The 18419-nt window shown below is 37.6% G+C and overlaps 1 protein-coding gene and 1 long non-coding RNA gene across 8 annotated transcripts in view; one reads left to right on the top strand and one right to left on the bottom strand.

Moving 5' to 3' along the window:
• Window positions 1-4136: 4136 nt before the first annotated feature.
• Window positions 4137-6936, bottom strand: LOC147150607 (uncharacterized). 2 transcript variants are annotated; one of them, XR_015086140.1, is made up of 4 exons: window positions 5357-6936; window positions 5028-5122; window positions 4688-4754; window positions 4137-4546 (listed from the first exon to the last, which is right to left on the bottom strand). It is a non-coding gene; the product is annotated as an uncharacterized LOC147150607 (long non-coding RNA). The 2 variants fall into 2 exon arrangements; XR_015086139.1 differs by having other exon boundaries at window positions 5028-6936.
• Window positions 6937-12518: 5582 nt separating this feature from the next.
• nadsyn1 (NAD synthetase 1) overlaps window positions 12519-18419 on the top strand; it is a 48490-nt gene continuing 42589 nt past the window's right edge. For 2 of the 6 annotated variants that reach the window (XM_086025696.1, XM_086025692.1), the window contains exons 1-2: window positions 12752-12839; window positions 17120-17180. Coding sequence is in view for 1 of the 6 variants with exons in the window: in XM_086025691.1 (XP_085881817.1) it covers window positions 12755-12839; window positions 17120-17180 (146 nt within the window). In the remaining 5 variants the exon portion in view is untranslated. Of the gene's footprint in view, window positions 12840-17119; window positions 17181-18419 lie in introns of those variants that run through there. The other 4 variants (XM_086025697.1, XM_086025693.1, XR_015086137.1 and 1 more) reach the window with 3 other exon arrangements.

Raw genomic sequence — 18419 nt, forward strand, 5'->3', positions numbered from 1 at the left:
TTAGTGTACTCATTTAATAGAACTTCATTTTTAAAGATAATGAAAATACATTAGACGAGAGGGCTCCTCAAAAAAATCTATTAGTACATCATTTATATTATATATATATATATCCATCCATCCATTATCTGTACCGCTTCTCCTCACAAGGGTCGCGGGGCGTGCTGGAGCCTATCCCAGCTGTCTTTGGGCAGTAGGACACCCTGAACTGGTTGCCAGCCAATCGCAGGGCACACAGAGACAAACATCCGCACTCACAATCACACCTAGGGACAATTTAGAGAGTCCAATCAACTTACCATGCATGTTTTTGGAATGTGGGAGGAAACCGGAGTGCCCGGAGAAAACCCACGCAGGCACGGGGAGAACATGCAAACTCCACACAGGGAGGCCGGAGCCGGGATCGAACCCACGACCTCTGAACTGTGAGGCGGACATGCTAACCAGTCGACCACCGTGCCGCCTTTTATATATATATATATATATATATATATATATATATATATATATATATATATATATATATATATATATATATATATATATATATATATATATATATATATATATATATATATATATTTTTTATGAAACTTCACCGCTGATTGCAAAGGCATTAGGGCATTCCGCCTATGCTTTCGTCCATCTATGACAGGGGTCGGCAACCTATTACATTCAAAGAGCAATTTCGGCCCGGTTTCCACGAAAAAGAAAACGCTGATAGCCGCAAGCACTTTTTGACATGTAAAATGAAGATGTCATGTCATGTCATCTTCCAAACCGCTTATCCTATATAGGGTCGCGGGGAGTTGCTGGAGCCTATCCCAGCCGTCAATGGGCGAAGGCAGACTACACCCCGAACTGGTCGCCAGCCAGTCGCAGGGCACACATAGACACTGTCACTGAGCGGGAATCGATCCCACGCTGCCCGCACACAACTCAGGCGTGTGTACCCCTACACTATCAGCGGACCGTAAAATGAAGATGTGTGTATATATATATATATATATATATATATATATATATATATATATATATATACCTGACAACATATATATATATATATATATATATATATATATATATATATATATATATATATATATATATATATATATATATATATATATATATACTGTATTGGCCCAAATATAAGACAGTGTTTTTTGCATTGGAATAAGACAGAAAAAGTGGGGGTAGTTTTATATTCTGGGTCTAGACATTATACCCATTCACGACGCTTGATGGCGCCAGATATCCATCCATCCACTATCTATACCGCTTATCCTCACAAGGATCGCAGGGCGTGCTGGAGCCTATCCCAGCTGTCTTCAGGCAGTAGGCGGGGGACACCCTGAATTGGTTACCAGCCAATCACACAAAGCACACAAAGACAAACATCCACACTCACAATCACACCTAGGGGCAATTTAGAGAGTCCAATCAACATACCATACATGTTTTTGGAATTTCGGAGGAAACCGGAGTACCCGGAGAAAACCCACGCAGGCACGGGGGAGAACATGCAAACTCCACACAGGGAGGCCGGGGCCGGGATCGAACCCATGACCTCTGAACTGTGAGGCGGACGTGCTAACCAGTTGACCACCGTGCCGCCCGCTCCAGATGTCATTGAAGCGAATGCTGTTCTGTCATGATAGATCTCGAACTACTCTCAAATTAAACCAGTTTGCATTATTTTATTGCAATGTTTTTCCTTAATCAGATTTGTTTCAAGACTACAGTTAGTTAGACTTCACTTTGATGGTTAATGCAGTTATTGTAATTTTGGTGTTTGATGACAACAGATTGGTTTATTTACATTTCAAAAACCAGAAGCCATTCATTTACGAATGTGATTGCACTTTAGTTTACATATTTAAATGTTGAGATATTAAGATTTGAATGAGGCAAAATAACATGCCTTTTCTCTCAAATATATTGTTATAATCATTTGTTTCAGATGTACTGTAAATATTTTCTGTATAAAAATTAATTTAGTGTTCAATAAAACATTTTTCAAACTTGAGTCTTGAAAAAGAGGGGGTCATCTTATAATCAGGGCCGTCTTATATTCGGGCCAATACGGTATTTCAAATATAAAATAATACCATATGTAATTTTTCCACTTTTCAAAATCTTTTTTATCTAGCAGACTGTAAGAAAATTAACGATCTAGCTCTAAAGTGCAAATGTGAACATAAACAGGAGAGTCACTTTTGTTAAATGCTCACTTTTCAAATACTACAGCAATAACAGCTACACCTGAGATATTTCCTCTTACGGAATAGTTTAACTAAATAAAAATACTGTCTTCTTAAAGTACTAATTTTCAAATGCTGCTTCAATAGCAGTTTGAGCTGATATCTTTCCTCTTACTGAATAGTTGAACAAAATAATACTTTCTTTTTAAAAAATTAAACAAATCAAATAAGCATTCATGCAAATAATAAGTACAATGGTGACCTCACAACTGGGGAGCATATCTAGCCATCCATGCTGCATGTTTTCCAGTAAACTGGAACCATCTAACAATTCTCTAAACTTTAAGGGTCATGTTCTTTTTCAGAAATCCAATCATTGTCCACATTCTCAGGGCCCAAATGTGCTCTTTGGATAGTAACTATACTACCTGCCGTAGAAAAGAGACGCTCACTGGCCACTGATGTGGCAGGGATGGAAAATTACACTTTTGCAATAGTAGCAAATGAAGGATATTTTGATTGGTTTTGTCTCCACCATGTCAGTGGGGAGCAAATGAGGGGAAGAGTGGTTTCTTGTCTGTAGAGTTCCACTTCTTTTTCGGTCGATCTGCTACTTAGCTGTTGAGCCAAACCAAAAGAGTCTCCAAGCAGATTCTCTAGAGTAGACCTCTTAGGAGCAGGGGCAGTGTCCTCCGGTTCAAGCATTTACAATACAATACAATTTTATTTATATACCGCATTTCACAACAGCTACAGCTGTAACAAAGCACTTTACATCCAACAAAAGCCATAATACAACAAGTGAAAGCAATAAATTAACACAAAACACCGGAAATAGACACCGGAAAACAGCCGAAAAGTGTCAGTCTCAGGTCGGATCAAAAGCCAAAGAATAGAAATGTGTCTTCAAACGGGTTTTAAAATTGGACAGAAAGGGACCAGCAACAGAAAAGGCCCTCTGAGGCACCACTTAGTCCTCGGCACCTCGAGCAGCGCCTGATCCGCAGACCTGAGGCTCCGGGAAGCTGTGTCGGAGTGGAGGAGCTCAGAGAGGTATGCCGGGTCGAGGCCATTTAATGCAAGGGGATCTGGCCAGAGGAAGGGGTAATCTCAGACAGGGGTATTGTCAGACCGTAAAGGGTATTCTCAGAAAGGAAGTGGTGGTGGTCGTAAAGATTTGCAAATAAAAGCGTTTACATTTTCAACATGAAGTGATGGTAGTAAAGATTTGAAAATAAAAGTGATGAAAATAAAGATTACATTTTCACAACAACTTGTAAAATGAGCATTAACACCTTCTTCTTTTGTTTGACCTATAGAAAAATGTATATTTGTATTTTAATTTTAATATTATTTTAGTTACATGTACGAAATAAAGACAATCAATCAATAGTGGCTGCTACATAAAAGATGAAAACCATTGCATATAAAATCGTAACGTATGAGTCAACCGTCTGCTAGATGCATTTTGCACTGCAGCGTTTGTCTTATAATGTAATTAACACTGACACAAGACTGAACCACTACTTCCTATGAATACATTATGCTGCAGCATTAATTAAATAACTGAATATGAAAGATGAGATGGACACAATCATTTATTTAAGATCTAAGTCTGTTCTTGTCTTTGATACTTTACCTTATAGGTCCAACATCATTTGCCATGATTAATGATTACAAAAACTGTATTCTGTTTGTACTCAACCCTGTGCGCAATTGACTGATCGAAAAGACACATTCAAAAAGTTTAATGAGGTCAAATTTATTCAATGAAAAAAGTCTCAGGGCTTTAAAAAGACCACGAGGACATCCCCTCATCTTAACCCCCAGGAGGGCAAACTCCAAACACAATTGAGGAAAATTGAGAAACCTTGAGAAGAGGCCACAAATAGGGGAGATCCCCTTTCCAGGATGACCAGGCTGAAATGGATGCTGAGTGGCAACAGTTAATAGACAATGCAGTGCTATACAATGCAAACTCGAATAGTGTGTAAGTCCATTTCAAGATAAAGTGCTGCAGAATGACTACTTTGGAGAAGTAGGTCCTCCTCAGAATCCGGCCCGGTTGGTCAATCTCCAGTTCAGCACCACATCATCTGTTCGAGCTCCATCTTCATCACATGTGGGTACAGCCGATATAAGTTGTTGTTGCTCCTCTTGCTTCTAATTTTTTTTTGCTTTATTCAAATACAATTTTTTTTTAAGTCAATAGCATAAAAGTTTTTTGATGGTTTTTTTTCTAATCATAAGGAAGATTTCTCAGTGAAAAGAAACATTGTTATAAAAGCGGGCTTCAAAAATAAATGAAATCAACCTCAGAAGTCTTGTCCAGCTGGTGCTTCCTAAGTCAGAACACAGGAAGGGTTTCACCTCACAGAAATGCCTTTGAAGCATCTGTTCAGCGTGCAAATAATTTCCCATAGCTAAAATAAGACATAACATTACATACCATTTTTCATTCAAACAAATTGCACAGTACCAACCTGCCAAGGATGAAGTTTTCCATGAGTAGTATATACACGACCATTTCTTCAATACAGGCATGTCAGTCTAAAAAAAATAAATAATAATACCAGCACTTATTCTTATTAGCCATGTAGAAACACACAAGGAATGTGTGTTAGTTTTGAGCTACACAAGTATTAAAGTTACAAGAAGCTATAACTCAAAGAACATTTGGGACGTGACAGGTGCTGCAGTACCAAATAATTACTGCTGTGCAAGTGATAAAAGTCATCAAAAGGTACAGTCAATGTCAACGAAGTCTTCTAGAGCTTACTCAAAACAATTTAAAAAAAACAAAAAAAAAGCTGTGTAACTTACAATGGTGAAGTCATAGGCAGCATCCAGGACTTGGTAAACTTAGGAAGGGGTCACATGATGTTGGACTCTGAGTCTGCAACATATATGGTCTTTCCCTGTGTAACATATTGTATACAAGATATCATGCACTCAATACATAAAGTATAAGACAAAGCACATTTAGAGAACACATTTTCTATTTTTTTTTCGCCTCTGAATGGGCAATCTGCTGAATGAGGCCAAAGAAAGCATTTCCTATCAGCTATTGAAAAAATGGTTGAAATTGTTTGGCTTTTCTTTATATGTCAATCTGAACATAATCCAAAAACATCCATCTTTCGGTGACCTACCGTTTATTTCATTTCATTGTCCATCCAAAGGTTGGCACGCATCAGGGCAGCTGTCTGCATTTTCACTATCAGTTCTTTTCCTGGCTTTTTAATGTCCAAGACATATACCGGTAGTAAAGTTGATTAAAACACACATACACACAAAAAAAATATTTTTAAACAAAAACACAATGTAGCACTATCTTACCAGGTACCTTATGGATGGCTTCAATATACTATTCAATAATAACAGCTGCTGTTGGGCAGAATGTAATTCTAGTGTCCATGAAGTGTCCACAGATGCATTTTAGCAAGAAATACACAAACTGGCATTACCTTGAAACGTAATTGCATTTTTTTGTGTGCTGGAGAACTTTACAGAGACGAGTAGGTTTAAATTAGGGGCAAAGCGGGCAGTGAACGTGACGTGGTCGTGAGGCGGCCAAAGTTCATATCACCTTACTCTGCGAAATGGGCAAACGACAAAAATTACTCCGAACACTTCAAACGCGCCACTATAGTTACCCAAATGCGCAGGAGATTTTTCAACGGGAGATACAGCTCACGTGTCCTGCTGGAGGAGTACGTAGCTTTAGTTGTGCTAAAGCTAATGCAAACACATTTTGCCATGTGAAGAAGTTCAACAGCTGTAAAAAACTCAAGAAAGTAAAAACATACCAGTACAATAAGCTCCTTGCTCACAGTTATCCATGCCTGGTCTCTTTTTTTTCTTGTCTCGGTACTTGTAGCTGGCCGTGCCATATGTGGCCTAGTAAATATTTGGTTTTATATTTTGCTATTTAAATTTTGTGAACACTCAAAACTCGACATTCTGTTTAAACAATTCTTGGTTATTTCTGTGCATTATTAATATACATTGACCATTTTGTTAATATGCTTGTTGGTTCTGTATTGTCTGTTGTAGCAAGGGGGGGATTTATGAATGAGATACACAGGGGCACTTGTGTGACGTTGCTCTGCTTACCCGGCATGGTAGGGACAGCTTCTGTACAGGGGGAGATTGCTCCGTTACCTTGTGAATGTGACATGCTTTCTCTTGCTCCATCACAGAATAAAAAGTTGTTTGTCCTGACCCCTGTCTGACCAATGGAAGCACTCCCTGGACCGGGCGTCTCCACCCATCCGTTCAGAGACAGGGTGTTTGAATATTTTATTTTATGCCCTACGAAAAGGCTCATCAGAAGCACGCAATGTTACAACTCGTGTTTGTATTTTGTTTATTGAACAAAGGACCACAGGTCATAACCCTGAAACAAACAAATAAAAATGATTTCACAATGATTCAGTTATCTTTTAATAAATTACATACGTTATACTATATCAATCAATCAATCAATCACATTTTATTTATATAGCACTTTTCATACATAAAAATGCAACTCAAAGTGCTTTAAAACATTCAAAGCAAAACATAGAATTATCTTCAATCAAAAGAAAAGATAAATTATTTAAAAGTTGTTGAAAGCCAAACTAAAAAGGTGTGTCTTGAGCTTCCTCTTAAAAATATCAACAGTCTCTGCAGACCTGACATCCTCTGGCAGGCTATTCCAAAGGTGAGGACCAAAACGGCTGAATGCAGCCTCGCCATGCATTTTGGTCCTCACCCTTGGAATAAATAAAAGGCCGGCGCCAGAGGACCTCAGGATCCGCGAGGGCTGGTATGATAAAAGCAAATCAGATAAATAAGATGGCCCAAGACCATTAACACATTTATAAACTAATAAAAGTACTTTAAATAATTTATATATATATGATTTATATAATAAATCATATATGTTTATATAATATAAACAATTATTATATAAGATATATATTCATAACTATTGTCATGTCATTGGCACTGTTGTAAATGTAAAGCACATATTGTCTTTATTTTAACAACACATTTAATTTTATTCTAATAAAACTTGTTCAAAATAATTTCCAACTATAATTAACTACATCATCCATAATGCCTATACTGCTATTGGCTAAGCGCACAACGGCTCTCTGCCACCTGCCAGAAACCAAAGAAATGCGCTGCTTACAAGATCGCTTACACACAGACTTCACTAAAGACTTTGCAGTTCATGCAGCATTTAAAACAGCACTGTTGGTACTCTAGTCCAGTTTTTTTCAAACTCCGTGTTAACCCCGCAATGCCGCGGGAGAGATGGTTGTATGTGTGTAAGGAGACGAATTGAGCAAGTCGAGAGTTGTAATGTAACTGCTTTATTTAACAGCGGTCATTATTTATATGCCAATGCAGCGGATGTGAAATAGGTCAGCGTTAAGGCTTCTGAATTAATGGACAAATGTATGTAGCTGTTGGCCAATAATTTGATGTATCATAAACGTGATCAATGCTTTCTTGAAGTCTCACACGTTTACACTTATTTATTACATTTACATACATTTATTTGCTATTCTTTTTTATGGCTCTGTGATTGTCCGTGGTGTAGGTGCAAAGGTTACAAATGCCAGCTTGTCATGTAGAAGTTGATGGTGTGGGCCTAGGGTTGCCAAGCGTCCCTTGAAAAACTGAATCGTCCCATGTTTGGAAATGTAAGTAGGGGGCGTAGGGTTTTTCGGGCAGGTGTGACTGACTGCGTGTGGGACTGTGAGAAGCAGGGGTATGCTGTCAATCAAACAGCAGGGCGCACATGCTGGCAATAGTTGTATTTAAAGATACACCTACCAAAAACAAGCATTTTAGCGACGCGTTTCAGTAATTTGTGATGAATTAATGAAAATGGAGGACTCTAAGGAAAGTAAGAAGACTGCAAAGATAATGAAATGCAGTTACATCAAGGTCTGGGAACTCATTGTCCGTGGGTGAAGCCAGTGAAAGACGAGTCAGATAGAGCTTTCTGTGAACTTTGTGGCTGCTGTTGCTGTTATGGAGAAAACGAAAAGGCTTGAGTTGTGATGGACATAACCTAAAGTGTTTCAGCAGTGCTTTCCTTGCTTCTGGAAGTGCATAGTGCTGCTATGGTGGACAGTTTGCAACTGAATTTATTGTAGTTACAGTATTGTTATCTCCTGACTAGTTTTGATATATGTCTTGTTTTATTTTCGTTTTATGCTGTGGCTGTTTAATTTGAAAATAATTTGAGTTGCAGTAGTTGTAGTAGCCTGTCTTTGTTTGGATTGTCTTTGTTACTGTAGTAAATTGTTAATGCACTTCATGCTCTACATGTTGATTTGAGATTTGACTAGGTTCTATTGTGTGAGTGTGACTAGTGTTAAAGTGCATCTACCTCAAGATATGATGAGACTGACTAATTTCAGCTTTTATTCCGAGCTCCTATTGCAAGGGCGGAGCTATGGGTGGGCATGAGTGTGCACAGGCCCACCCAGATTGACAGACTGCCCACCCAGTGAGATTCATGAAAAAAATATATACTTTTAAATTTTTTTGTAAATTACTATGAAATTGTTTTTGAATTTGTGTTTCGTTGTGTTTTTTTTTATTGTATTGAAGAATGGCATGATTGTGGTTGTCTAAGGAGGATCTGAACTTCATATTATTCATTTTATTTGAATATACAATGTGTCGGGATAGGAGGATTGTGCTCAATGAAAGAAATATTCAGGCCCACCCTGATTTTTCCAGGCCCACCCATTAGCCACGTTCTGGCTCCGCCCCTGTTCTATTGCTATTAATGTCTCAGAGATGTGCCTTTTTACTAGCACTTTGTGTTGTATTTTTGTAATTGCAGATAATTTCAACTGCAATTCTGTGTTCTGGGTTTTTAATTGTAGATCTATAAATGTTATTTTTTTACAGTTTATTACCGGTATATTATATGTTACTGAACACTTGACAAGCTGTGACATATGCATTTTTGGTTTCCGTCGCGAGCGTCAGCTGCGTCCCACATTGTTTCCCACAAGCATCCTCCCTGTGACAGGGACAGACAGCTGTTATTCGACCCCTGCTTAAGCAGCCAAAACCTTGATGCAGAGAACCTCAGTAATTATAGGCCGGTTTGAAATCTCCCGTTTATTGCGAAAATTCTTGAAAAAGTTGTAGCGCAACAGCTTAGTGACTATATGGCCGCTAATAATCGACTTGAAATTCTTCAGTCAGGATTTAAAGCCCATCACTCTACTGAGATGGCTCTCGCTAAAGTAACGAATGATCTTCTCCTTGCTTTGGACTCCGACACCTCATCAATACTACTTTTACTTGGCCTTAGTTCTGCTTTTGACACCGTCGATCATAACATACTATTAGAACGCCTTGAGGGATGTGTTGGTATCTCAGGCTCAGCACTTTCTTGGTTTAATTCCTACCTATCAGAAAGGACGCACCGTGTAATTTATGGCAATACGACTTCTGAGTTTTGTAAAGTTACATGTGGAGTCCCGCAGGGATCCGTACTAGGACCCCTATTGTTTAGCATCTTCATGCTTCCGTTTGGTGATATTATACCTAAATATAACATTATTTTCATTGTTATGCTGACGATACTCAATTATATATGCCGCTCCAGATAACAAACCCGACTAATTGTTGTAATTTAGAGGCGTGCCTTGCCGAGATTAAACAATGGATGTCTCTCAATTTTTTGCTCTTTAACTCCGATAAAACCGAGATGTTGATTATTGGTGCTGCTCGTCATCGGCACCTATTTAAGAACACCACTTTGAGGCTCGATAAATGTACTATTACCCAAAGTGATTCAACAATAAATCTTGGTGTTATATTCGACCCAACTCTGTCTTTTCAAATGCACATTAAGAATATTACTAGAACTGCATTTTATCCATCTCCGTAGTATTGCTAAAATTCGTCCAATTCTGTCGATCAGTGATGCAGAAATTTTAATCCACGCGTTTGTTACGTCTCGCCTCGATTATTGTAATGTTTTGCTCTCTGGTCTTCCCATGTCTAGTATTAAAAGTCTGCAGTTAGTCCAAAATGCCGCAGCAAGACTCTTGACAAGGACGAGAAAGTACTATAATATTACTCCGATATTAGCCAACTTGCATTGGCTCCCAGTCCACTTGAGGTGCGATTTCAAGGTTTTGCTACTTACCTACAAAATACTGCATGGCTTACACCTTCCTATCTCGTCAACTTAGTGATACCATATGTTCCGAGCCGAAACCTTCGGTCACAAAGTTCCGGCTTTTTAGTGATCCTTAGAGCCAAGAAGAAGTTTGCAGGCTCCAGAGCGTTTTCTATTCGGGCACCGATGCTTTGGAATGCCCTACATACATACTATATTAGAGGCACTACCTTAGGAGAAATGTTTAAAACACGACTTAAGACTTATTTGTACGATTCTGAATTTAATTGAATGGTTTGTTTTGGCCTCTTTACTGTTGCTTCTATTCTTTTTCTGCCCTCTTTTCCCAGGCTTGGGAACTAGGTGATGACGATCGAATTGGAGGTTGCTGTTCGATCCAACAGCAACTGACTACTACAAGATTGGAGGCTGACCACATCCTCGGAGGCGGTGCTATGGAGATTTCTAAATTGACCACTGGGCTCCTGCTCACCTCACCGATGTCATCTTCCTGCAGCACTTCATTTGATTAACTATCACATCACTTTAACAAACACTGTGTAGTACTATAATGTGTGTTAAATGTTGCCCACTCGGCATCCATTGCAGCCTGATCATCCTGGAAGGGGGATTCCCCCATCTGCGGTCCATTCTCAAGGTTTCTCACTTTTCCCCAAATGTTTTTTTTTAGTTTTTCTTTGCCCTCCTGGGGGTTACGATCAGGGGATGTCGTGTATATGATCTGGTGCATATGTGAAGCCCTTTGAGACTTTCTTGTGATTAAGGGCTATCCATCCATCCATTATCTATACCGCTTATCCTCACAAGGGTCGCGGGGCGTGCTGGAGCCTATCCCAGCTGTCTTTGGGCAGTAGACGGGGGACACCCTGAACTGGTTGCCAGCCAATCGCAGGGCACACAGAGACAAAGAAACATTCACACTCACATCTAAGGGCAATTCAGAGTGTCCAATCAACTTACCATGCATGTTTTTGGACTGTGGGAGGGAACCGGAGTACCCGGAGAAAACCCACGCAGGCACAGGGAGAACATGCAAACTCCACACAGGGAGGCCGGAGCCGGGATCGAACCCACGACCTCTGAACTGTGAGGCGGACGTGCTAACCAGTCGGTCACCGTGCCGCCGTGATTAAGGGCTATATAAATAAATTTGACTTGACTACAATAAATTCATTGTAAACAAACGTGTCTACCATAGCAGCACTATGCACTTCCAGAAGCAAGGAAAGCACTGCTGAAACACTTTAGGTTATGTCCATCACAACTCAAGTCTTTCGGTTTTCTCCACAACAGCAACAGCAGCCACAAAGTTCACAGAAAGCTCTATCCGATTCGCCTTTCATTGGCTTCACCTACGGACAATGAGTTTCCAGACCTTGTAACTGCATTTCATTTTCTTTGTATTCTTCTTACTTTACTTAAAGTCCTCAATTTTCATTAATTCATCACAAATTACTGGAACTAAAATGCTAAAATGCTTGTTTTTGGTAGGCGTATCTTTAAAAACAACTATTGCCTGCATGTGCGCCCGGCTGTTTGATTGACAGCACACGCACACAGTCAGTCAGTCACACCTGCCCGAACTGTCAGACATGCTGGACAGCGAGTCAATTTGCGGGACGCATCAAAAATCATTAAAATGCGGTACAGTCCCGCGCAAATCGGGATATATGGTCACCCTACATACAACATAAAATTTACAAAAACATTGTATCCCATACGCTTTAAAAGACCGCACTTGAGCTTTTTGGCCTGTAGATGGGATTGTTTTCCACAGTTTTGCATTAGACACTCCTTTCCTTGTTGTCTACAGTTACAAAACCCCGATTTTTTTAACTTGATCCCATTTCCACAAAATGAAAATGGCATGGAGTATCTCACGTTTCTCACTCCACACTGCAACAGCGTTCAAATACATTAACCATGTATTTCTTTTTACCTTTAATGCTTAGTGTGTTCTTCTTCCTTTCTAACCGACGTGCTAAACTGTGGGAAAAGATTATTGAACTGTGGGTACAGATGAGTAAATTTGGGGTACAGATTTGTGAACAGATTAGTAAATTGTGGGAACAGAGATTAGTAAACTGTGGGAACAGTCAGATTACTAAACTCTGGGAAACCTGGATCTAGAGGGGCTCCGTAGCAAACCATTTTCCACATTCAAAATGGCAACGATGTAAACGTCTAACTCGGCACTCAAGGCGGGATCTATGTACGATGAATATATTGCAACGAAGAGAAATGAAATGCAACCCGCGTGTCGTGACAGGCAGACAGAAATAGATCGCTTAAAACATTTAATCGAAACGTATCAGGTAAATATTTAATTGTAGTGTGTGGTAACCGAGCAGTGGCGTTGCATTATTACTTTACCAAGAGAATGGGAAGGAAAGTCACTCTTGCTACGTGTTCGTTGGATCAGTGGGCGTTAGAATTTGACGGCAACTTTGAGAGAATACTGAAAAGTAAGTCAGACCTTTTTATCCATCTTCAGATGACCATGGCTTGGCTTTTGTTGTACCTCTGTCACGGACGTTATCATCACTAACTGCAATGAACTCACTCTATCCCAATGACATATTTATATGTCATTTTACAATGGGTCTGAAAAAGTCTGGCACTGAATGAGTTAAATAAAGACAAATAAAAAATCACACTGGCTAATTAATACATAGTCTTTTTTGTCATGTCTCCGTGAACTGTTTTTTGGGAGTAAATATTAACGTGTTTGTGGTACTCTTACTCACTAAACAATGTACACTTTAGGCTTCTGTTCTTTTCTTTTATTTTATTTTATTTTTTTTTTGCGAACGAACTTTGCCTTTCTTTACCGTTCCTTAGGTATCCGAGCGAGATGACCCGGAAATACATTAAGAGCTAGCGCTATTCGCAGCGGAAGGGGTTGCGGGCGGCAGCCTTTACGTCGTTTCCGCTTATGCCGCGGCATTGTCGTGACCGCTTTTTTTTTTTTTGTCCATCTCAAGTCACTCACAACATAGAACCACAAAATGATCACAACACACACATACACTTGAACTGTGTAGTATAACAAAAATAAAAAGCGAAAAATAAATAAATAAATAAAATAATATTATTAAATCTACTCAGAAAATAAACCCATCATATTATTATGTATTACAAAAGCCTTTTTTGTTATAATTCTATTCAATATCTTTGCAAAATGTCCCATTTCTTTTACATAAATCAAAAACAAAGGGCGCCATTTTAAGAATCTGCACCTACGAATGAACTGTTTTGCCATTATTATCAAAACGTCATACATGTCCTGTTTCATGTGTTTTTCTGTCCCATATTGAATGTCTTTGTACTCCAGTTGAATAAAATCCTGGTCCTTCTCAGCCATCCAATTGTAAAAATCTTCCCAAACGTTTTTGATATGTATACAATCAAAAAATAAATGTTCCAAAGTCTTTCTATCAGAATTACAAAATACACAACCATTTTGTTCCACATTAAATCTCTGTTTCAAAAACTCACCACACGGGTAGATATTATTCATCATCTTAAAATGTGTTTCTTTTTCTTTTGGTGATATGGCTAGAGTAAGGACTTTGTTTTAATTCTAGCTTTAATCTCTTCAATGTATTCTTTTAACAGATTATTCCTTTTTACAGGTGATGGAAATAGTTTGGATGTAAGGTTACCTCGTAAGAATTTATCAGTACATTTTTTATCAACAAAATTAAACTTATCTATAACAAGTGATGACATCATTGGTATTCTTCTATCATAAATCAGCATTCCTTTCACCATATTTACCATAGCTTGTGGTATTGCTCCAATTACTACAGCATATTGTTTTTTAGTACATCTTAAATCAAATTTCGCAACCAAAGCCTCATAAGAAAGAAGTTCTCCTGATTTGGGGAATAAGGACATCCCTACCTTATCCCCCTTTTAACCTCAAATCTCCTTGTTGTTCCTGAAGGAAAAGAAATTGAACTTTTAAAATCCTTATATATCATATTGATTACCTTAATACATCTTTTACGAAATCCGTAATATTCAAGAGACTTTATTATAATAGTATGCTCTACAGAGTCAAAGGCTTTGTAAAAATCTAAAAATAAAATAAAGCCATTATCTTCAATCGATGATCCATAATCAATCAAATCAAGAACCAATCTAATATTATGACGTATGGATCTGTCCCTAATGAATCCAGAATGTGTTTCACTTACTATCTGTCCAATATTGGGTTTTTAACCGATTACCAAAAATATGTGTCAGCAATTTGTAGTCAACATTCAATAAAGTTATGGGTCTGAGAGTGTCTATAATTCTTTTATCTTTCCCAGGTTTGGGTAACAACGTAATAACACCCTGTTTCATCGTTGGCATCAAATCATCCCTTTCTATACATTCTTTTAGAGCATTAAATAATATTTCTTTTATATCACCCCAAAAACCGTATTCAAATTTGAGGTTAAACCATCTTGACCAGGTGCTCTCCCCGCTGACATCTGCTTTATAGCTGCATCTAATTCTTTCATTTGAATCTCAGAATCACATAATGTTTTGAATGTCAAATCAATTTGCGTAATGTTATGTTTTATATTCTCCAAAAAGAACAATGTATCTATATCTTTGTGCTTTGACGAGTATAATTTAGAATAGAAATTGTAAATTTCTTCAGAGATTAATTTTGTGTTTGAACATTCTATATCATTAATCATTAAGACGTCAATTTTATTCCTTATTTGTCTTCTTTTTTCAAGCCCCAAAAAAAAAGATGAATTTTTCTCTCCTTGTTCTATCCATCTCGCCCTGGATCGAACATATGCGCCTTTTGCCTTTTGAATGTAGAAGTTATCTACTTTGGTTTATAAATCGAATCTTTTTGTTTTATCGTCATTTGATAAGTCAATTTTTCTACAAAGGTCATTTATATCTTGAAATAATTTAATTTCAGTATCTTTTTGCCTTTGACATCTGTATTTGCCACATTTGATAGATAAACTCCTAACGTTATATTTAAAATATTCCCATTTCCTACAATAAGTATCTAACTTTGTATTGTTTTTCATTTCTACAAGTAAATTCTTCACTTTTTGTACAAAATCATCATCATCCAATAAATCTGCATTCAATTTCCAATAACCTTTTTGAAAAGTTGAATTACTTCCAACTTTTAGAGTAATATCAATAATATAGTGATCAGTAAGTGGGGCAGCAGATGTTGACACATTAATTACCAGGTCAACCACTTCAGGAGACACTAAACAAAAGTCTATTCTAGATCTTGATTGCCCATTTGGTTTTATCCAAGAAAATTGTTTACTATAGGGGTTTAATTTTTTCCAAATGTCTGTAAGATAATTCCCATCCATAAATTATTTTAGTATAACATTATGGTGATGATCATTATACATAGATGGACATCGATCTACCCAATGATCTGGAACTAAATTAAAATCCCCTCCAATTAAAGTAAATTCTATCCCATAAGTCCTCTTAAATTCTGCAATATTTTCAGTAATGGCCTCCAGTATCAGTTTGTTTCGACCAATATTATTATATCCATAGATATTAACCAGAATTGCAAAAAACCCTTTCAGATTTACAACCACAACAATCCAATGACCCTCTGTATCTATTTTAGAAACAACAATTTCCCCAGGACAATTATTAAAACAAATAGCCACTCCACCGAATCTATTACTCACATGAGAGAACATAATCTTATCACCCCATTGGTTTTTCCAAAACAAAACATCTTCCACACATGAATGTGTTTCCTGCAAAAATATACATTGTGCTTTCAAACCTTTACAAAACAAAAAAATTGCACAGCTGAGAGCGTGGCCGCATTGGAACGTGCCATTTCGGCTGTTACCTTCCAAATTGGAGGGCGTGTTGTAAGCCGAAAATCTGGGGCACTCCTCATCCAAATAAATGTGCACGTCTCATTTCCACTTCAGTCTCTGTAAATATCCTGACTGGTGTTTAATGCCTCGCCCGTCCTAACCGTGATCAGCAAAGAAGCAGTGTTTTTGTTTAATAAGCAAAGAAGCAGTGTGCGCTGGTTCCAGCCTATGTAGCGCTGCTGACTTCCACATTTCCTCATTCACATATAAATCAGCCGCGGAGAGGTTACTCCTTTTGATATGTTGAAGTGGGCATTAGTAGAGATGTCCACATCAATTTTGGTGCCAATTGATTGCCGTTTTTCGACGTTATAAGCAATGAAAGTACAATGATTTCCAATGGAGGGTTTGGAATCGGTTACTCTCGTGACTCCGGCCGAACAGGAATAGAATGCTATGGGGCACGGCCATTCTCCTCATTAGCAAGGGAGTCACTTATTTCCTAATTTCTTCCAAAATTATTGATAAAATAGAAAATGACAACTCTTTTCATTTTCCTGATCAAAAAATATATAAAATGAACTTGTTAGTGAAAACATGGCCCCACCGTCCCTTTAACTCACATGGGGTCTGCACTCTTTGATTTGAAATTTTTACAGTATTTTGTTCACATATCTTTTGTGTGACATAATGACCTTTTGTTGTCATGCAAAGGTAAAAAAAGAAAAAAAAAAGATGTGTACATGTGGTGCAATTTCGAAAGGTCACTGAATCAACACTACATAGGACACAGAAATACTGTGTTGTAGTAAGCATTAAACAGAGCAAAACAATAATTTGAAAAATAAAGGGCTTTATCATTATCTCTATCTATCTATCTAGTCATTTGATGCTCTTTGTTCTTTGTCTTCCTACAGGTATTGAGATTGCTAAAGAAAATGGAGCCAAATACAGACTGGGCCCAGAGCTGGAAATATGGTGCGATTTATTAAAATGCACTCAATTTGATGTCATGTAATTGTGCTGTGCGATATGAACATTTTATATCCGATATACTGTTTTTTCCATAAAATTACATGAAATGAATGGAGCTATTCTGTTATCTTTTCTCCATTTATTATTATTAAAACACATTTTCATAAATTAAACACAGTAAAATGAATGAAAAATAAATAATAAAATCAAACACAACACTGCATCTCTGATTCGAGATGTGTTGACAACAGACGTGTTTCAAGCTACGCTAAGGTAAGTTTAGCATTCTTACAGTTTAACCAAATGAGTTTCCATTTCCAATTGTCACACATCTAAACATGATATCCAGTCTATAAACACCATGCACAGGGGTGCACATAATTTTTTTTATGGGGTACTCACGTGAGTACCAGGAGATTGTCTTTGGCACTCACTAGTGGTACAACGGATTACATAAATCACGGTTCAGATCGATCACGGATTTTGAGTCATGTATCGGATCGTTTTTTGGATCGGAAAAAAAAAAAAAAAGATTATTTTGTAAGTGGTACAGTGTATAAATTCCAAGGTGTCCTGCCAGACATTTTGAACTGAATGTTTTCTTAGAATTATTTATTGAGCAAAAGTGTTTTTTGCCATAATATCGATATGATAATTGTTAAAAAAGTCATACATAACATTGCAACACCTCTGACCTATGTCTGTAATTTATTATTCCAATCTGGCCATTTTCCAAGTAAAACAGTAACTTATCATGGAAATCAGACATCAGACACATAAAAACAAAAATCTCCAAAAGTCTGTCAATTATAAATAGAGTTCAACCATTTCTTGATGAAAATACACTCCGTACTTTATACTACCCCTTGGTACTACCATATTTTAAGTATTGTATTGAAGTGTGGGGAAACAGTTACCAATGTACAATCAATCCTGTAGTTACTTTACAAAAACGAGCTGTGCGGATTATTCACAAGGTTGGATTTCTTGAACACACTCACAATCTTTTCTTTCAGTCAAAACTATCATAAATACATGATCTTGTAAAATATTATGCATTAATAATTTTATTCAAAGCTTTCAACAAACAACTACCAAGTAACAAACAACACTTTTTCATAGTTCGGGAGAGAACGCACAATTTGAGAGGATATGGAGATTTCACATTACTTAGAGTCTGATCTACTCAGAAAAGCTTTTGTGTATCTGAATGTGGTGTAAAATTTTGGACCAGCCTGGATA

The sequence above is a fragment of the Filicampus tigris genome, chromosome 3, assembly GCF_054856515.1.
Source record: "Filicampus tigris isolate MCC_2025a chromosome 3, RoL_Ftig_1.0, whole genome shotgun sequence".
NCBI classification, from domain to species: Eukaryota; Metazoa; Chordata; class Actinopteri; order Syngnathiformes; family Syngnathidae; genus Filicampus; species Filicampus tigris.